This window comes from Aulostomus chinensis, chromosome 14, assembly GCF_037954235.1.
Source record: "Aulostomus chinensis isolate RoL2024-O1b breed Wild chromosome 14, RoL_Achi_v1.0, whole genome shotgun sequence".
In the NCBI taxonomy this organism is placed as follows: domain Eukaryota; kingdom Metazoa; phylum Chordata; class Actinopteri; order Syngnathiformes; family Aulostomidae; genus Aulostomus; species Aulostomus chinensis.
Genome location: NC_141333.1, coordinates 5,408,535 through 5,430,188, shown reverse-complemented (window position 1 = coordinate 5,430,188; position 21,654 = coordinate 5,408,535). Strand labels below are relative to the sequence as shown.

Sequence of the window (21,654 nt, the reverse complement as noted above, 5' to 3'; positions counted from 1 at the left end):
TGAGCTGTCAATACTGTACGTACCAAGAAAGGTTACGGCAACAGTTGCAGTACTCTTGAAGCAGTAAACAAGACATGCATGCATACTGCAAGGTACATCCAATACTGCTGTAAATGCACAAAGCTGAAATGTCCCAATGACAGATGAAGGGTTAAGTGAAATGCTGAATGAAGCTTCAGAGGCACAGGGAGAGCGTGTATGACCTGAAGGCTAATATGTGCAGAGAAGAAAGGGTAATGATTATTCGCAGAATGGTTGAATGTATTTCATGAGGCAGTTTTACAGTGAGAGGAAGACAGGATGGGAGTAAGTAAGCCAGGATGATTGCTCAGAAAACAGTCAGATGCTCACATGGACCAGCCAAACAGCTGCCCTGCCAGATCTCTAACTAACAAGATGCAGACTTGGCAGGCGCTGTCTGTGTGAGACGCAGGCAGACGGACTGAAAAAAGAGGCAGTTAAAAGGCTTTACATACTCGGCAGTGATTTGTGTGACGAGCGGCAAGGAGGTGAAGCCTGAGCCCAGGAAGGAGTCTCTGTACTGGGTCATCTTGAGTGCAGCCAGCCAGTCTTCCACAGAACTCACCCTGCTCAGGTCTGGTGCCCCTCGATCTAGCAAAGGATGATGGGGAGGACTGTGCAGGGATTGGGAAGAGTTAGGAGACATGGAATCATCGAGCATATTTTTGTGTGTTTTGGAATTCTGTGGTATCTCTATTCACCCAGGTGCAATATTGTTGGTGCCGGCTTTCAGAGAGGCAGGGTTGCGTATCATTTTGTCCAACATGCTGACAATATCGGGGAACTTTGGCCGAGCATTCCGGTCTTTTTGCCAGCAGTCCAGCATCAGCTGGTGCAGCACTACTGGACAGTCCATGGGAGACGGCAGCCGGAAGTCCTGCTCAATGGCATTTATCACCTGGAGACGTGGGGAAGGGGGAACGGGGGGGGGGGAGGACGCAAATGCGACAAATGGAAAAAACATCTCATAATTCTGTGTGGCTCAAACACACAAACTACAGCCTCCAAGACGACTGCGAAAACACATTTGTCTTTACAAAAAAAAAAATGCAGTTGTATTTTACTGCATTCGTTGAATAATGTGCGTGCATTATAGTGACGTTACTTAGAGATGCACTTCCCAGCATCCGTATTGATACTGGCTCAGGCTGGCCATTTGTTAAAATATTGGTTGATTTTTTTCCTCCGCCTGGCTGCTGCTGTGTGCGTAGACACGGCAGACGTTCCTAGACGCCGTCGTCTGGTCTCCATGAATATTGGCTAGTCAGATGAATCCTGCAGCTTTGTCAGGGTATTTTGAATTAGGAGCCCAAACACAGATGTGGGTTCAACTGGACTTTCACGAAGTTGTATATGTCCTACAGGTTGTACTTTTTCATGGTGTGCCAGTAACTCTTTGGAAGGAAACAAAGCTGTTGATATGATTTATAGATTTTTTTCTAATTTTTTTTGGGCAAAACAAAACAAAACAGGGAGGCTATCAACCAAAACAGCAAATGTAATGTCAGCCATAATTTTCATTCCCTCGTGGATGTATTCAGTAGTGGAGTGGGCTGATCAGCCTGTAAGGGAGGACGTCTCCGCTCTCACGTCGCACCATTTCTCTTTACATTTCACAGAAAACGGCCCAGCGACTAAGACAAGAACTCCAGAACAAAAAGTTTCTCTGCGGCTTTTGTAGAGGAAGCATCTGAAGAAGTTCAACATTGCTATCGCTGTGCACAACATGTGTCTGGTGTGTGACGCTTCGGATGTGACAGAGATGAGAGATGGAGAGAGATGTGGCGCTGAGTCCAGTTTCTTTCAGCCGTTTAGGGCCCAGTTTATATTTACCGACGGGTTCACGCGTGAAGGGGAACTTTTTTTTTGCCTGATAAGACGGGAGGTATTTTTTTATTTAGCAGAAAAATCTTGCCTTTTTTCAGCTTTTATTTAATGCCACAGAAACTAGGATTAGTTAAGAGGATTCCATTTCCATTTAAGAACATCATCCTGACACAGCTTGAAATCACACAGGATATCGAGATATTCATCGCTGTGCGGCGGCGGTGGCACCTGAACGCTGCAGTCTCTGATGTCGAGCAGGTAGCTTTGCACACAGGAGCTCTTGATTTCATTGTAACCGCGCAGGTTTTGATACGATAGAGGTGATTTGAGGTTTTCCTGTGAAAACTTTTAGTCTAAACTTTTTTTTTTTTTTTTTTTTGATATCGAGGAGAGGTTGTGTTAAATTTATCTGCATACCTTTGGGTGCAGAATGTAATTATAATGAGCATCACAGAACTCAGAATTTCTTTGACGGAAAGACTAAACCTGCCATGACAACCTAAAAATACTCAAAGATGGAACTAAAATTATTATGTAAATATCTGGCTCGGCGATCATTATCTCAGATTGTTCCATCCTCTGTGCCAAGGATGTGAAAATCATTTTAATGTGTCCCCCACTCCAGTTTTAAACTCACATTGCGGCCTGGCATGGCTCTGATATTTCTCTGTTATGATCTGTATTTGTTAAGCTAATATCTATCTTGCAGCTATTTTAGAACCCTGCATTAAAAAAAATGGACCACTCGTCTCTCTCGCCACCTTCCAGGAGCCGAAGTCAGTATTTTTTTGGGGGGGGCGGGGGGCAATATTCAGTCATACAACTATAAAAATTTAAAGGAGAAGTACCGCATTTTTTCTGACAAAAGTCAGACGTAAGTACTTTGCTAATTTCCCCACTGAGGGGCGAATAAAGGTCTATTGTAGTTCAGACCATGTTATCAGTGGCACAATGTTTTTTGCAGTGATTCCCAAAAACTAATCAATAGATTAAACAACATTTGGTGGAAGGGCTAATTATGTGTCCAAATACCATTTTAATTCAAATACCGTTGAGCTACAGCGATGGTCTGCCAACACATCACGCACAAAAGATTTAAAAAAGGAAAACCAACAAAAAACAAACAAATCAAAACAGGAGTATGTCAATGGGTTTTTAAATGACAGAGTACAGTGCTGTAAAAATTAACATTCCCTTTAATATTGCAAATCATACGGCAATATCAGTCAGTGTAATCGCAATTAGGTTTTGTTTTTGTTTTCCCTTCCAAAAGTCATGCAGTCCTACCGGAGATCATCTTGGATGTATTGCGGATCTGTAATCTAGATTTCAGATACAATACTCATTAACTGAGAGAGGGGGACAAAAAAAATAAAGCGTATTTAGATATAGTGGCAAACAGGGAGGTGAGTGTTGCGCTCCTGGCTGGTGTAGCTCGTGTTCTGGACCAGTGATCTGCAAGATTTTTGGCAGCAGGAAAGAAAATTTTATGAGAGGATTTTGTCCATATTCTGTTTCCACGCGGCCCAAATGCATTCTAACTGTAATCTGTCCATTTTTTTTAATCCATACCATGAAACTGGACTTATTTATAATCAAGTGATTTATGAAGCAATTCATTCCTGCTTCCTAGAAATGAATATAATATTTTTACTCTGAAACTGTGGTCTTGACTTAATACAACCTTGAATATTAATTTCCCTGCACCATTTTTCACACTCACCCTGTCGGTAGCATCAGACCTGTCATTCCCTCAGTGGTCCCCAGTGTTCCTGCACTCCCCTCCCCCTATCAGCTCCATCCCAACCAGCACACCTGCTCCTCATCCTTTCATTAGCTCCTCCAGTAAATATACCGACCCTGTCAGTCTCAGTCAATGCGCCGCCTAATTTGTGTCTTGCAGCCAAAGCGTTCCAGCCTTTTGTCTTGTTATCCTGCCTGCTTTAGTTTTTGACCTCGGCCTGTTTTTGGGTTCTGAGCGTTACACACTGATCATTGACCCGGATGCTTCATCTCCACCTGCTCGTGCCTCTGAGTCCAAACCTGGACTCTTGCCATCAAACTCTAGTGCTGGAGGAACCTCTGTCTTCACATTTGCACCTTTAGGAAGGCAGAAATGAAAGTCCTTGAAGTAACATTACATGTTTTTTCGCCACTTTCTGTAAGTTTAAAGTTATAAGTCCGTGTCAGTGTACTTGTAAGCCTGCTTCACGGTAAGCTCCGGGAATGTGGGGCTGCTACTACTGTAAATGCGGCGCCGGGGATTTGTCTGCTCACTGGGTGAACTCTACTTGACCCCGACACACTTCTCAGGCTTTGTGCCGCATAAATTCGCTCTAAGCACCGCTGTCAATCAAAATAGCAGCATGTGTAGTGAAACATCACAGGTCTCTTTCATGATTAATTCATGTCGAACACAGCACCTGTGGTGGTCCCGCTGACAATTCTGCCGTTCCGTGTTCTTTGAAAATTTGGGTGTGTGTGTGAGCTTCATATGTGTGTATGTGCCTTTATGTATGTCTGCTTGCATGAGAGTGATTTAGCTGAGCGCGTGTGTGAGTTTAGGGTGTGAGGTTCATGCATAGTTAATACCCCTCCAGACCCTCGTTAGCTGTGGTGGTACAGTACCACATCCTTTCTCTATCATTATACCCTGTCGGTGCCATTATAAAACTGTCCCTGTCCTTATACCAACTCTGTCATTATTACTGTATAGGCTGATTCCATCGCTCCACAGCCACCGTCGGGGATAAGGGAGTGGTCAAAGGAGACGGCTGGGGGGGGAGAGAGAGTGTGAAATCCATGTGGAAAGCTTTTTTTAAGTTGACGCGAGATCATCCCCTTCGCAGATAAAAACTGAGGGAATGATTTCCTTTTTATTAGATAAAAATGCATCTTTTATAGTTGGAAGGATTTACTGATCACTTATTAACTCCTGATCAGCGGCAGAGCCAGGGAGCGGAACCTTCACATATATTCAAGAGTAATGAGGTCCAAGGCAGGTTTAACATTGCTGGAGAGGAGCTGTAAAATTTTACTGCTAGAAATAAGAGAAAAGGGCTTTAAATATAAGAGATTGAATTCAGTATATTTCAGATGATAAACATCAGCCAGTGTTTTTTGCAGATTCCCCCCCCCCCCCAAAAAAAATGTCGAAATAGATTTTAAAAATGTGTTTGTCACTCACGGTTTCAGAAAACTGATTGGAAAAACTGATTTTCGTTTCAGGGCTTTGAAGTAACAGCAGGTGAGACATGAATGTTTTGAGTAAGGAAATGATCCGTTTCATGCTCTGGACTTTGTGGACACTTGCAGAAGAATACAGACCATCAAAACAGGGGCGGAAGCGATGTTCAACTGACCACTCAAAATCCCCCCTTTTTTTTTTTTTGGACCACTCAAAATCCTTTAAAAAATCACTTTCCCATGGGCCAAAACCCCCATCAACAACCCGCTAACATCTGATTTTTGTTTGTGGTGGAAAAGGGTTGAGTCAGCATTCAGTCCCGTGTTTAATGACCCTGCATGAGACATGGCTATTTATCACGTCCTGCTCCAATCAGCATCGATGGAAACATAAAACCCGGGTGAACGTGGTCATTTGCACCCTGCTGCTAGCGTGATGCTATGATGGCTGTGTTAAAGCAGCACTAGAAAAACCAGACTGGAGTGAAACACATAAAATATTAGCACTGAAACGGCGTCCATGCCCCTCACCCTCTGTTTTATATGAAGTTCATTCAAAACCCTGACAGGCAACTTCTCTACTCACAATTGGAAAGAGGTCAAATATCTTCACTAAGGTCTAAAGTGCCAGGATGTATATTGGCATTTGCAGAGCGAAAAAGGGTGAAACATATTTACATTCACCCATTCATATATATTCATGTTGGCAGAGAGCGCTATGCTAACTCGCTAACACATTCTCACACTGGCGATAAAGGCATGAGCAGCCATTTGCTCAGGCTCTTGCTCCTATGGATCGAGCCAGAATTCTCAGAGAAACTGTGCAGCCATACCTTCACTGCATGACAATTTTTCCATTCATTTGTCACCTGTCTGAGCATTTCAGAGCCAAAAATTTCTTTTCAGAATATAGAGATAACAGGAGCCTACAATTTTAGCTATCCGGTCTTGTGGAACCACATTTTTCATGCATCTTGTGTTGCCTTTTAAGTTTAAACAGTGAACTGAAACACTGTGCCCAAAGGACATAGCTTCTATGAGCAAAAAGAAGAAAACAGGAAGTGTGCCTGTTTTTAAAAAAAAATCCCATATCCTGTACAGCCTTAAAGACAAGGATGCCAAAAACACTTAAAGATAGTGATGCAATGCCAGCACCAACAGAAAGAGGAGAGGAAAAAAAAAAGGTCTATCAGTGCTGCGATGAATTGATCACGTAGTGAAGATAAAATTAAATATTCACTGAAGAACGGATCAGCTGGAAAACCACATTCGGATGCCTTCCGGTCTGATTTTTTTTTTTTTTCTCGCAGGGGAAACAAACATTTCTGTGACAGTTAAATTGATGTCCTCATTTTCCGTGTGTTTTCCTAGACATGCTGGATCCCTGCTGTGAGAGACTGCAAAAGGGAACGAAAACAAGCACAACCCCAATCTAGACAAACACAAACTAACAAAAAAAAAACCTGTGCGACTACAAAAATAGCGAAAATACATGACCTTATACACACATTAATGGGAACACAAGACAATCTAGAGCCAGACTCTTTGTTTTTTATCTCTCTCTCTCACTCACTCACTCACTCACTCACTCACACTTGCATGTGACTTACGTCTTGATTGCTCATGTCCCAGTAAGGCCTCTCTCCATATGACATCACCTCCCAGGTGACGATCCCATAACTCCAAACATCTGAAGCTGATGTAAACTTCCTGTAGGCGATTGCCTCTGGAGCTGTCCACCGCACTGGGATTTTACCACCCTGAGAGACAGAAGGAGAATAACAAAGTTACGGATAAATGATGAAATCAAAGGAAGAATAGGGCCATTTGGAGTATTTTATCCCCGGTGGCTCCACGTCCTCACAGGCAGCCTGAGGATGCATTTGTATGTCATTAAAAAAGGATGACCTTTTGTAGGACATAAACGTGGGAACTGGCTGCACTGACATCACATGGTGACTGGGTTTTTTTCTGTCTTCTGTTTTCTTTTTACTGAGATGTCAATTGGAAAAAAAAAAAAAACCCACTTGAAAAAATCGGAATTGCTCAAAATGTATCTGTTGTAGACATGAAAACAAAGCAGGTGTCTGATAGTGTAAGAAGACGGATGTCAAACATCTGTTCTTCTTACAGTCACTCACATCTGTTTGTGCTGTCTTTTCTAACAAAGACAAAATAGTGAGTCAATTAATACTGCAGATTTTTTTTTTTGTTAAGTTGCGTGCAGAGGAATTGGCAACCAATTGCCAAAAACAATATACATATTGACTTTAATTAAATGCTTTCCTGCCAAATTAATAAGTCACAGTGTGGCCCTGGAGCAATATCCAGCAGGTTATTTGAGGGGAAGTCACAACCCCCCTTTGTTGACCTGCCCCCCACCATTCCCCAGTCAGTAGCAGAGGGTTTGTGTTGCAGCTGCATGACTCATCGATCATTTGTCTGACTCTCAGATCTACGGCCCGAGTCGACCACGGATCTGAAATATTAGTAAGCTGGCTGTGTTGTGTATTGATAAATTCACAGCATTGGAGCTGAAGTAGCAGACGGAGGGAAATCGTTCCTTTTTTCCTTTCAGTCCAGCACCTTCTGTCACAGATCTCTAACACCCCAACTTTAAATACTTGATCACGTATAAGGTGTCGGCGATCTGCTCTATTTACAGATCCTGAGTAATGGAGATCGCAGGTTTTTGATCCAAGTGGGAGGAGTTGAGTCACTGACGGACAGCAAGCATGGTGAACATAAAAGTGGGGAAATTGAGGTTATTCATTTGAGCCTGTTGACTCTCCACAGCTTAGCTGCAAGCTGTGCAAAAGATGTGTGCCAGTGAAAGATGTGCCGACTTCTAATTTATGTGCACACCTGCAGAATCAGCACCCCTGAAGCCTATTCTGTCATGGATGTACGCTACAGAGAGGTGTCTCCTCGCTGCGGTGAACGCATGAAAACAGATGAAACAGATTTTTAACCGCCATTCTCACTCAGCATATACAGAATACTCAGTCTTTTTTTTTTTTTACAGTAAAAAGTAATAAATGTTACATGTTTATTAGTTACGGTTTACCTTCAGGGCTCAGAATGAATGAAATATTGGTGAACCCTTTTGAATGTACAGTGTGCTTTATTTGCGCTTGGTGTGTGTGTGTGTGTGTGTGTGTGTGTGTGTGTGTGTGTGTGTGTGTGTCCTCACCAGCGAGCTGGTGTAGGTAGGGTCGGAGGTATCCTCCTCCAGATAGCGTGATAAGCCAAAATCGGAAACCTTACACACCAAGTTACTGTTAACCAGGATGTTCCGGGCTGCCAGGTCTCTGTGAACATAGCTCATCTCCGCCAAGTACCTGGAACATCAACAGGATTTACTGTGTGAAGCGTGTGTGTGTGTGTGTGTGTGTGTGTGTGTGTGTGTGTTATCTACTGCCAGCAACCTAGGCTACTGTTGAAGGGTAATGGGATTTAGTGTGTGTGTGTGTGTGTGTGTGTGTTTTTATGTGTGCTATCACTGCCAGCTACTGTAGTTAAAATATGAATGGGATTTAATGTTTATGCACATGAACAGAACATGTTTGGAAATCATCCCAGCGAGCAACCGACAATAAACATGGAATCAAGAAACACTTCAGTATATACAGTGGGTCACTATACTGTATGTTTGACATGGAGATGTTTTTGTGAGAAGAGTTTGCTGACTGTTGATGTCAGACTGAGTTCAACTCATAGCCAGACAGAATCAGAAATGAAATCCCACCACAGTGGAGCTGTGACTTAAAAATCTAATTTCATGTAATACATCTAAAGATCTGGAAAAAGTTTCTTCATCTTTGTGATAAAGTGGATTTCTGTAGGACAAGTGTGTGTGTGTGTGTGTACGCGCGCTTGTGTCTGCGCGCGTCTGTCTGTACCTCATTCCAGATGCGATGCCTCTCAGCATACCAACCAGCTGGATCACCGGGAACTGTCCGTCATTCTGCTGCAAAACCATGACAAGATTATTATCAGACTTTCTCACCTCGGTTACTTAGAGAAGGTCTAGCAGGTGAGTGATATGTCAGTATTTCTGAATAACATGTCATACAGTAGCTGCAACTGTTAGGGGGGAAAAGAGAGCGGGGTGCAGAGCAGCCTGCTAGTACACAAAAGGAGCTTTCACACACATTTATCTGATCTCAATTCATCGGTTTCCTAGATGAGTGCAGTTCTATAAACGCGCCACCTGTACCTCAGTGGCCGGCAGCACGCATTGCAGTATTCAGTTCACCGTCGCCAACGAATGTCAGTCGGGTACAAATGTGCCGCCATATTCAACCCAAACATTCCGCTTAGTCAAAATATGACTTTCATGTCTGCCCTTAAACAATTTCAAATATACCTAATAAGTGTTGCAGTTCCTCTTGCTTCACCTGATGCAGTTTCTCCACCACACCACTGGGTGGAGCTTGACTTGTTAATTTACAGCAAGGAATCATCCCATCCATCCATCGTCATCTTCCGCTAATTCCTTACAAGTAAGGGTCGCGGGGGGGCTGGAGCCTATCCCAGCATCTACGGGCGAGAGGCGGGGTTCACCTGGACAGGTCGTCTCTGTATGTTGGCCCTGCGATGGACTTGCGAACAACCATTCACACTCACATTCATACCTACGGTCAATTTAGAGAATCCAATCAGCCTCGTCCCCAAATTGCATGTCTTTGGACGGTGGGAGGAAGCCGGAGTACCAGAGAGAACTCACGCAGGCACGCGGAGAACATGCAAACAGCAAGGAACCATCCTGAAGTCATATTAAGTAGTAATGATAAATTTGACAGTAATACGGCCCTTATTTGTGGAAAAAAAAGTTACTTGCAGATAAATCTATGCATAACTTTTGTGTTTGGATACACTTAAAAAAACAAACATACACGATGCTTCATTTTGGCAAAAAACAAAATGAATCCCCTCCCTACCCTGTTTTCTGCTCATTTCCTAAAATTTGATGGACAGTGAAAAAATTAACCACAAGAAGTTAATAATGTATGAGTGTGAAATAAGTTTGGGTGTCGTAAGACTTTGCAGCAGATTGCGTGCGCAGAAAGGCAGAGAAATAAGTCACTGATCTCCCGACCCACATCCAGAGACGCCACGGCGCCGCTGTGGGGGCACGGGAAAAAGAACCCACCTGCAGCTTGAAGCATAAAATGTTCCTCCAAACTCCTTTGCATGGTCAATCTCTCAGAACCACAACAGAGAATCATACCGACAATATGTGTTAAAGAGAGTGTTTCATGTAGCGGCAAACGAAATTCAGAAATGGCACCGCTGTCAATTCACCTTCTTTCTTGTGATGGGATTTAATAAATCTAAAAGGATTAACGGACAAAGTTGTACTAGATTATGTATCCGCTGCAGGGACGGCTCAATCGGCACCACCCTCAAACAGCTGTCTGATAGCTCACAGTGAATATCAAAATGGTTTTTCTGCTTGACATGCACACCCCTAGACAACACGACATGGCTTAGGAAACAATTTTCGAAACATTGTAAAGTTGGTTAGGCTTTATAATTTGTGTTAATAAAAACGACAAAACCAGCCCAACTTAAAAAAAAAATCTGTCAGATGACCTGGACTGTGGATTTCTTATGGTTTTATATCACGATTCTTAGCAGGTGAGCTGAACAACCCTATGATTGTTCCAGGAACAGTTGTAAGTTCCTTTTTCCTTTTTGTAATTTTCAATTTTCTTTTTCAGCCTTTACATGATTCTTCTTTCCACATAAACTGCTGATATCACAAATGCCCTAACAGAGAATGTGTGTGCCGTTATCCAGGACGGAGATTACAAACAGAGGCCACAGATGCTGAGGTCGACACGAGGGATCTGGGAGGCAGTGCGACAGTCACTGATGAGAAGGACAACAGGGCTGGTGCTAGCTGGCTACTGCGACAAGCTAACACAACATCCGGTGGGTCTCGCCTCCTCATCGGCACACTGTCATTGGCTATTCCGAGTTTTTTTTGCTAAACATTCCATCTCTTGTCTTTTTAAATTACAAGTTTCAAGGTGTCAGTATAAAATACGATTCATAGAATTTGAAGTGGGAACACTTCGCTCCAGTCTGTGGCATTAAGATTGTCTGTAATACCTTCACACCACAGGATTTTGGCAGATAATTGGGGCCTCAAGCCAGAAATGACACTATGGTTGAGACCAAAAATACAGTCTGGTGGAGCTGTATTTTTGGTCTCAACCAAAGTGTCCTTGAGCAAGACTCATTTCACTACATTACACTGTAGAGTGTGCGTGAGTCAGGGAGGCAAATCTAATTAAAAACCCAGAACTGCTCAGGCAACAAGACCAAGCTTAAGCTCGCACATGTGGACAGTCAATTTTTATTCCATGAGCAAAGGAAAGTTGTGTTACGGGTGCATCTGTTGCTTCAGCTCCGCCCTCAGTGAGAGAGTGCAGGCAATAGTGACCATAAATGACATTAATAAGCAGCAGCGAAAATGTTTTATTCATGCTATTTATCAGTTTCACTGATTAATTTCAGCTGGGGAAGAGTATCTGTGTTTGGCTGTGGATATCTTTCTTCTTAAAACGCCCTTTTTTTCTTTAGAGTTGTATGTTTGCTTGTGCTCTGATTAAAGCAGTGCATTTGTTTTCTTGTCTTCTAAACTCTTCTTGTAATAGCTGGATTTACATATGAAAAGCAGACATTGCATCATGCTTTCATCATTCTCATACATATGCGGGATGTTGTACCCCACTGGCCATTATTATCAGAGACCCTGACAAAGTCCCTGTTTAATTATTCCAGTTTACACATGTCTTTGCTCGCCTTATTCTACAAAGGGAGATTTTGCAGAATTAACTTGGTTCATCCCACCCAAATCCATACGAGAGTGCGTGACAGGAAAAGTGAGCGGCTTTTCTTCTCGACTGACCAGTCAAAGCACTTACCAACACATTCACCGTGACTGTTGGCAGAGGCTGCTATGCAAGATGCCCAAGTACTAACACATTCACACCAGGGGTGCCACGGTTCAGCAAGCCCACGGTTCACTTTGTACAGCCCTTTTTTTGGGCCACAGTTTGGTTTTGGTTCATTTTGTCATTTTAAAACGCCGGAAGATCGCTGCTGTTACGAGACATATTGACGACACCAACGACATTTTGCTCTTTTCTATTTTAGTTATGTGCAGACTGACTCTGTCTCCTATTAACATCTCTGGCATCCCTGCTGACATAGTTGCAGTTGAGGGTGTGGGTGTGTGAGAGTGTGTGTGTACCTAGAAGAAGGTTTTGCCTGCAGAGTATTAAGCCGGAGGAGAATCAGAGTTACACACACACACACACACACACACACACACACACAGATCCTCTGGGTCTTGTGCCTGCAAGATGGTCACGCTAGAACTGCAACACCAGTGAGATCGATGTGTGTGTGTGTGTGAGTGGATGATTTTGGAGTCAAAAGGGGTCATGCTGTGAGAACTGAACATCAAAGAGTCTCTCTGTCTGTTTTTAGAGGTGCCTAGAAAGGAGGGCAGGATCAAAGAGACGGACAGACTGACGGACGGACTGGCTGGCAGGACGAGGTGGAAAAAGCACAGGAAGGGAAAAGATGGACGAAAAGGAAGAGCAGGAGGTTGTGTCTCTCTTTGTGTCTCTTTCTGGAAAAGCTGCCAAGCCTCTCCTGTCCATCTGTTTCTCTGGATTGGTATTTTTGTGTGTCCTTAAATCTCTTTCTAAAACTTAAACTAGGCTATCAGCCAGCCAATTGTTCATTGATGTTGGAACATTGAGGACATTTATTTGCCAGCTTAGTTGGTGGGTAAAATTTAACTTGTCCCACCTTGCAAAATCACCTTAGCAAATTAAGTGAGATTCTGAGAGCAAAGATCGATCCAGATTGAGGACCACTTAGATTAAAAGGTTGTTCCGGAGCTGTCAACTGGACTGCACAATTCAATCTGCTCTTGCTGAGACCTGCCACCACCTTTGTATTGAGTAAGGAAGGAGTTTCTTTAAAGCTAATAGACAAGAGGAGCAATTGCTGTAAGAACTCTTTAAATGCACATTGTGGGCAGCATGGCTCAGGGGTAGAGTGGCTGTCCAGCAACCAAAGGGTCGCTGGTTCGATCCTCGACCCCGGTGACCACGTCGAAGTGTCCTTGAGCAAGATACTGAACCCATAATTGCTCCTGATGAGTAGGTTGACGCCTTGCATGGCAGCCTCCACCATCAGTGTGTGTGTGTGTGTGTGTGTGTGTGTGAATGGGTGAATGAGATGACACTGTAAAGCGCTTTGAGTGCCGCTAAGGTAGAAAAGCGCTATATAAAATTGAGTCCATTTACATAATTGTAAAATGTGCAGATAAAAAAAAAACAACCTTTGTATTGTATCTGAGTTTAGGACCGGACCATCAGAGAGGCGTGGTGTAATCTGTCTGTAAAAGCATGAATGTGTTTTTTACCCTGAGGAAAGAGTCAAGAGCTCCGTTCTCCATGAACTCGGTGATGATCATGGTGGGTCTGCTCTTGGTCACCACACCCTCCAGCCTGATGATGTTTGGTTGGTCAAACTGGCCCATGATTGACGCCTCAGAGAGAAAGTCCCGCCTCTGCCTCTCAGAGTAGCCCACCTTCAAGGTCTTGATGGCTACAAGAATCTCTTTCTTCCCCACCGGCTTCAGACGACCTTTGTACACCTCTCCAAATTCACCTGGAGGAGAAGACATCAGGGGCATGATTGGAGAGCAATCAAAGATACGCAAGAGCCAAACAGAAGGAAATGCTTCCAGCTTCACGTGTGTTTTCACACGTTGTCGCGTTCTGGGGTGTGTCACCTGAAAATGAACATAAATCGAGCTTGAGCCACACTCCTCTCCAGCTGTCACCCACATATGTTGTAGTAAAGGCTGTGACAACTGAGTTTCCGTGTGGGTCGCGCGTTCTACACGTGTGCAAGCCAATCCAGCTTCCATTCATGTTGGGGTGTACATGTACCACAACACTCTTACTGCTGTCAACTGCTTGAAGATGAGAAGAACCCAAAGCATGCACTTTTTGAGAAAAGCTCCAGTTTTCAGTTCAAGGAAGCAAAAAAAAAAGGGAGTTATAATGTGTGACGGGGACTGAAGTACGCTGATGCAAGAGGTGACCAGCATCAACTTTGTCCTTTTCATCTGGGCAACCAACTGAAACTGCGAACGTCCCTAACTGGACTGATGGCTAGGTCACAAATTTTAGATATCTTAGGTGCTTTGATAGGATCAGCGCACCTTCACGGACAAGCGCGGATGCTGACATTTATGTCATGGCAACTTACCACCATATCCCAACTGAAATGCAGAAATGGAAACCGTGAATTGGCCTTTACAGCCACCCGCTAGCTTGCATGATCTACACGGTTCAAACCATTTACGGCGACTACCCAAAGTGCTCCCATTCACAGAGCTCCCGGTTTGTCTGAGTCGCTGCAAATTCTTGTAAATCTAAATCCTCTCCAGAGAAAACTGCACTCTTAAGTGTTGGACATGAAACGCCAAGAAAATACTTGTTTTTCCTTCATGCAACAGGAACTGTGGAATCAGCTCGTCACAACCTGACCACACTGCAGGGTTGGGTTTCTTAGTCAAACCCACCGACCGCCACCTCACATCACACTGAGTGGTTGAGATCAAATTTTGAGTACATTTGTAAAGTGACACACTAAATATTCCTACTATCTATTTTAGCAGACAGCCACAGCTGTAAAACATGGATCACAAAATACATAATAAAAATACATAAATACATCTGAAGTAGTAATTTTGTCACATTTTTGAAGGCTCAACTTTTGAATTTTGGCTGTCGCCATCTTGGTTTTAGTAGCTGAAGGTGAAGAGACTCACTGGAGTATCAACGTGTCAGTCCTCTTGATGTAACTTACAAAATCAGCAAATGTATAAAATATAGAAATACAGAAGTGGGGATATTCTCTCTTTGATTTCTATACGTCAGACGTCTTAAAGCAACCATTACATGGTGGTGAAGGTGCTTCTGTGTTGGTTGCACTTTCCCGAATCACCAGCATCTTCATCTCTTTTGGAAAAAAAAAACATGTCATGGCTTTGTGATTGATACAGTATAAAAGTAAACAGCAACCCAATCCTCTACATTTATAATATTTTGTAAATTATACTGTAACATATCGTAATACCCTTATGTGTTCATACCTTAATACCTGATATTCCTTTGCTCATTAAGAGCAGGGACAGTTTTGTGGAAGTGTACAAAAACACAGTAAACGCCATGTTCTATTAGTTAATAAGGGTTAATTTGTCTTTCCTACTCACTATAGCCTTTACTAATGAATACGTTGGTCCTGCGGAGACTGAATGTGGTCGTTAAGACGTCGAGAAAATTTTAGCTCAATGTCTCGAACTTGTTCATTGTATAGAGGCTTTCTCTCCTTTTAGACAGATGTCTTTTGTCAAAATAAATGCAGCCCTACGCTACTCGGGTACATGAAAATTGAATATCACTTCAAAATAAAAGTCCTCATCCCCGAGATAAAAATCGGTGCGTGAATAATGGATGAGAGATGGGAATTGGATGACAGGCTGCGTCGTCCTGTCTCACTGTGATCTCTGCTCCACATTTCACTGCTCATTAAAACCTATCTACTGTCACTGCTGTAAATCAGCAGAAGGAGAGATGTATTGAGGACAGAATCAGAAGAGGAGAGGATGTGGAAGGAAGGAGGGAGGAGGGCGGGGACATAGAAGTGAAGGAATCAAGGAAAAATCCGATACAACAAGGGAGAGATGAGGGAAGGATGGGAGGTCACGAACAGGTCAGAACATTCGCAGTCATCGTGAATTATGATCAGTGCAAGTCTGAAGCTTTGGATTAAATTAATTCATCTTAATTTAAATGTAATATTCTAGCTATTTTTAAATTAAAATGCTTCAGAAATAGTCTCTAGTCAAAAGTTGCTTTTTTATGAAGGCTGTTGCTTGCCGACAAGTGATAGTAATAAGGGGGAAAGATGGTGTTATCACAGAGAGAGAAGAAGAAGAGAGAGTGAGGTGAGATATTTTTATGATCTCCTTAGGGTGCTTTCTTCTTTTATCTTCCCTCCGCAATCTGTTGTTCTGCTTTTTCCCCCTTGGATCTTTGTTTTAGCATTTCTCAGTACGCAAACAACCTCTAAAACTCCAGAGGGGCTGAATCACAGAGAGAGAGAGAGAGAGAGAGATGAAGATAGGGGGGAGGAAGAATTAAAGACAAAAGGAGAAAAAAAACAAACAAACAAAAAAAACCAAGAAAAGCAAGTCCAATCATCCATCGTGATATTTCCCCCTCCTGCTGTTTTCATCCCTCTGCTGTCACCTCTGGCTTTAGGTGAAAAACCTTCCCCTGAGAGAAATAAAGTGAGAAACGGAGGGATTACGAAAGGACTCTGAGTGGCTCAACAGGCCAAAAGCCCGAGCATATACACTCAGTGGCAAGGGTCTGAAGCTGGTTCGAGACCTTTATCACCCACGGAGATGGATTTTATTGGTTTTGGACCAAAAGAAGAGACCTGGGGGGATAACATTTGTGGTAAAAACATCCGGTATGGCCAGAGGGAGTAGACGAGTATCCCTCATATTCACTGCAATATTAAGTTTTGGTTTTATTTCTCTAGAACGAGTGTAAACTGTTGACATTTTGACGCTTGTCTTGTTTGGGATATGAAATGCCATCCGTATTGCCTCCCCCCCTTCACCATGGCCAGACTTAACTGGTACGGGGCCCTAGGGCAAAGATTTTCTCTGGGCTCCTGTTGATCCCTGGAACTATTGAGCTCCTGTAATGTCAGAAACCAACCGGTGCTCCTATGATATTACTCTGCTCCAGATGTTATTAGTCAGTAAGGCGATGAATAATATATCAGGCGTCACGGGGAGTGTAGATGTGATCTCGTCCAGCCATACTTGAACCTAATGACCTATATATCATAATCAAGTAACAGACGCCCTCTAGCTGCAAAAGTAATTATATCCAGAGCGAAGAGGGAAATGGGTCCATGGATAATCAATACAATCTCTGTTTCCATCCATATGAGACTGTATCTGAACCAGCTGGAAATATAGACAAAGATATAGAGTTCATCAGAGTGGCTCACCTTGTCCTTTCCATTGTCACTGCCATGACAAAAACAACCCTGGAAACAGCCATTAATGTCTTCTTTAAAAGCTCCGGATATTAAAACACCTTCCATGTTGATCCCATTAAACGACTTCTAAACTCATGAACATGACAAAATTTGGAGGAACGACATCTCAGAAGCTCTCATCCCTTTGTAATGGAGCGTGTAAACAGCCAATCACCAAACAGGTGTGAGTTAACACACACACACACACACGACTGATTAAATTCTCCTCTTCTCAAAATGGATTTAGAATAGGACAAATTAACGATATCGACTGAAATCGAACACTGCGGTGATGCACGTACCAGCTACATCACCCAGGGCAAGACGACCTTATGCATGTGTGTGTCTGAGTGTATGCGCTGGTTCTGTTCCTCCTGGCCACATTCCCATTGGGGCCAATCATGTTGAAGTATCTGTACTCAGGGATCAGTAGTAAAATAAGACATTTTTCAAAAAATTTTTTGCCCTTTTTTTTTTTTCTTCCCCCCCCAACATTTTTCCTTTTTTCTGTCTGACAGCTGAATTGCAAAAACCCCTCCAAATTTCAGCGTATGCTCTGGGACTCCATTTCACATTCAGCTTTCTCCGTTTGCCAAACATCACACAGCATTTTTACAGTGAGAGCTCCGATAGCTGCACAGATAGATTCATGAACAAAGTTTTAATTTATTCCTGTGGAAGTTTTTTAGCATGAATAAAACATCGCTCTCGACTTCAAAGCAAAAATAATAAATTGGCATAGCATGTTTCCAGAGCTTTCTCATTGACACAACATTCTAGCACAGTTGATAAAAATGGTTAATTTACTGTTGCGTATCTGCTCTTTCAAGTGACAGTTGGTCTCATTAAAGGAACTAAGGTTTACTTTTCCAAATGTCCCTTTTGAAAGCAGCATGGAGGAGAGAGATGTTAGGACTCTGACACTTCTTTATCTTACTCTTCAACCAAAATTCCCCATAATACAAAGGAGAGCATATATGACATGCAGTACATCCAATAAATTAATGAGCTTTCATTGGGGTTTTGTACAGCTTGTAGAAACAGAACAGAGAGGCGGAGAGCAAGTAGCTTTGGGTTGCGTACAATTCGGATACCGTTGCATATTCTAGCCATGAATCCACAAAGATGAAATCGCACTCTGGTAAAAGCGTCCATTGAAAATTCTTAAGTAAAAGTAGAGAAGTATTTGATATTGAGTTGAGTGTCAAAAGTTCAAGTGCTGAGGAGCATTCAATCTCTGAACTATTGACCTCAACAAAGTACATCTTCATCAGGTTTTACCATGATATTTTTTTAATATAAACTGTCTCTTCATGGTATCTGGTGGGTTCAGGTAAATGTACAATATTTCCTTTGAGCTATAGTGAAGCACAAAGTCTCCCCAAATGTAAATACTCAAGTAAAGTACAAATACCTTGACATACAGTAGCACACAACCTAGCACAGTGTTATCTCCCATTCCCTTTAAGATTCAGCTGCACCTGCATGGCGACATATTGTTATTTAGGTGGTGTATCTGGCGAGTCTGAGAAATGTTTTCTGCTGAGGAGACAACTTTTTTTTTTTTTTTTCTCGCTTGTCTAAAAATATTTCAGAAGCTCAATGCTGAACTCTTTGCCCTGGAGAGTTTCCTTTGTACTCAAGGTTCCTCTGTCCTGTCAAGTTTACAACTGAAGTTTTTAGATTTGCAGGTTAAATGTCCCACGATACTGCATGCAGGGACGTTAATGCACACATTAAAAGATTAGAACCGCTAAAAGCAGCATCTCTGATCTTTAGAGTAAATCTTTACAGAAACTACAATACTTCTATGTAACACATTCATGAAAAAAAAAAATCACCTGGAAAGCTCTCATCACGCCAATCCTGTCAGAAATTTAACTCATCAATCAATGTGTTGTGTCTCGTGTGTAAATGTGCACAGTGAATCATGCACTGCATACACATCATTTGTGCTGCAGGGGGTCACTGCAGACTTAAGAGTGCTGGATAGACCGTCCTTGGAGCAGTTTTTGCTGCTGCACATTCCCTCGTGTGTGTGTGGGTGTGTGTGTGCTTTTGTATACAGTCATACACACCCAGAGTGTGTGCTACATGTGTTGGTGCAGCTTACTGTCTGAACATCTCACCCTAAACAAAGACATTGTGACATAGACCAGGTTTTGATGTGCAGAGAAATCACCTGACCACACATCTTTATCAAATGAACACACCCATTAGCTCACAGGCCAGCATGCGTGCGTTTGCTCGTTGAATAACGTCCCAAAATGGCAAGAAATATGACAACTGCCACAGAGTTTGTGCCAGGAACATGGTAAAAGTCAAAATCTATGAAATTCGCTACCTGATCCAATGACTTCCTCAATTTTGACACACGACGGGTCAATTTCCTTGGCAAACTCCCGGACAGCCTCATTGGGGTCCTCATAGGTGAAGGGGTCGATGTAGATCTTGACCCCTGGTGAACTGTGACCTTCGGACAGGGTGGGAAAGGTCACTGTGGGGGTGGGACCGCTGAACATATCAGGTCTCAGTGTCACCTCTGATGAAAAAGAGGGCAAATGAAAATGTAAATTTCATACGTAGTCTCATATAAAGGGAGGATCTTATTTAAGTGAGTACAGTGGAGGTCGCACCTCCTCCTGCGTTGTACTGCTGCAGCTTGTCTCCATACACACTCTCCTTCAACTGTCTCCTCCTGCACAGAAGAAACACACACACTTAAAATATTTTGGGGAAAATAAACAGAAATATTACATAAAAGTCAGAATTTTTGCAAGCGTATAAAACTAATTGGATATCGTCTCTTCAGCTGAGTTGAGGTAAAATAAGTTTAAAAAAAAAAAACATCTGCTGGAGAAAAGGAAAAAGTTTTCAGGAATTCATTAGTATTGAGTGACTTGTCACCGCTCTGTTTTGTCAGTTCTTGTTTCATTTCATCTGAGGATGGAGCTGAAGCTTCGCACTCTAATATTTTAATACGTCGTCTGATCTTCACAACAGTCGGAGAACGCTGCTACAGCCAGGACAGCTCGTCACTCTCTATTTCTGGGAGGTCACGGGGTCACGGAAACTTCTGATGTGTGATAGCTTTAAAATCTACTTTATAAGAGTAAACAAACAGTACAAAACTGAATTTACGTCCGATCACAAAAATAGAGTGAATTGCCATATCCTGGATGTCACATGGATAAAGAGCACCTCTGCACTTTGTCAATAAAATACCAGCCTTGCTTTGATCTGTATGTGATTCAGGGTTCTGCCTTTCCTCTGATGTAAACACATGTACACAGCATGTGCAGGTCCATGTACTTCCAAGTGTGTGTGTGTATGTGTGCTTGTAAAAGTGCATGTGCTGGTGCCTTACCTGGTGCAGATGATGGCGATGGCCACCAAAGAGACAATACACACCCCGCCTACTAAGGAACCTGCAATCAGGGAGAGCTGCTGCCCGAGCTCAGACTTGTACTCATCTGCAGAAACAAACACGCAATCCGACACACAAACAAATGATGTATTCATTTGTGTTTTCTGGAACGCTTTCATAACTGAACATTTCTGGAGGGGAAATACGTACCTGAATATTTCTCACTCCAACCCACACATAAAATATCATTTACAAGACTTGTTTTACTTGACTGCAGACACACACACGCACACACACGGCAGAATTTCATTACTGTGCAGTCAGATTTTCATTCTTGCTCAACCTCTCACGTTCCCTCCCACAGCACTGCTCTCTTTCCTTCAGACACCCACACACATGCACACACACCTACAGGCGCCCACACACACGCACACCCTCTTACCGTCAGTGAGTGTTTGGAAGAGCATCTCCTTGCTGTACGCTCCATAACCGGCCACAGTGCGGGCCCTCACCTGGACCACATAGCCGGTCCCTGGTCTCAGGCCCTCCAGAACCACGTTGGGTGTCTCGCTCTGAACCACTGAACTGTTCAACAGTGATGACAGGGACTGAGGAGGAAGAGTAGAGATTACAGTCATCAAACATGGCTTTGCTGTCTGTTTCCACATGAACCCTGGTGACTTCATTCAGAGATACTTTCAATTAGCCTGCTTTTCTTTGGCGTCATGGAGACACACAGCATCTCCAAACAACTGAAACTGCTGTGTCCACTTGTGCGGTGGTCTAGTAGGCTGAAAGGCCTGATGGTGTAACCCAGCGTGGCAGCATACAGCAGACAAACAACTCGACACAGTGAATTTTAGCTTCTGCCTTCTGGATGGAGGATTATAATCCCAGGGTGTACATGCAGAAGAATTCAGCTTTAAATTGCTTTGTTCCTGCAGCTTGTTTTTACCTGCGTCTCACCTCATTTATTTATTTTGGGCTTTCTATTGCTATTTTTTTCTTTTTACATCCTGGTGGTTAAAAATGTGTGTCAAGATGGAAGCCTTGTAACAAAAGGGAAAAAAAAAAGTAACTTGAATCTA

The 21,654-nt window shown here is 42.9% G+C and overlaps 1 protein-coding gene and 1 long non-coding RNA gene across 4 annotated transcripts in view; one reads left to right on the top strand and one right to left on the bottom strand.

The window, feature by feature from the left end:
* The window catches only part of LOC147249524 (uncharacterized), a 31,157-nt gene extending 16,362 nt beyond the window's left edge, over positions 1-14,795 (top strand). For 2 of the 3 annotated variants that reach the window (XR_015119258.1, XR_015119256.1), the window contains 4 exons: positions 8,947-9,070; positions 10,675-10,715; positions 10,840-10,974; positions 12,541-14,795. This is a non-coding gene — a long non-coding RNA (uncharacterized LOC147249524). The remainder of the gene's footprint in view (positions 1-8,946; positions 9,071-10,674; positions 10,716-10,839; positions 10,975-12,540) is intronic. The other variant, XR_015119257.1, reaches the window with a different exon arrangement.
* The window catches only part of LOC147249522 (ephrin type-B receptor 1-like), an 88,638-nt gene that overhangs the window by 5,888 nt on the left and 61,096 nt on the right, over positions 1-21,654 (bottom strand). Inside the window, exons 10-19 of the mRNA XM_086224462.1 lie at positions 21,009-21,174; positions 20,567-20,672; positions 19,836-19,897; positions 19,544-19,741; positions 13,490-13,737; positions 8,937-9,004; positions 8,228-8,375; positions 6,645-6,794; positions 723-919; positions 477-635 (exon numbers count right to left, since the gene is read on the bottom strand). Coding sequence (XP_086080588.1) covers positions 477-635; positions 723-919; positions 6,645-6,794; positions 8,228-8,375; positions 8,937-9,004; positions 13,490-13,737; positions 19,544-19,741; positions 19,836-19,897; positions 20,567-20,672; positions 21,009-21,174 — 1,502 coding nt within the window. The remainder of the gene's footprint in view (positions 1-476; positions 636-722; positions 920-6,644; positions 6,795-8,227; positions 8,376-8,936; positions 9,005-13,489; positions 13,738-19,543; positions 19,742-19,835; positions 19,898-20,566; positions 20,673-21,008; positions 21,175-21,654) is intronic.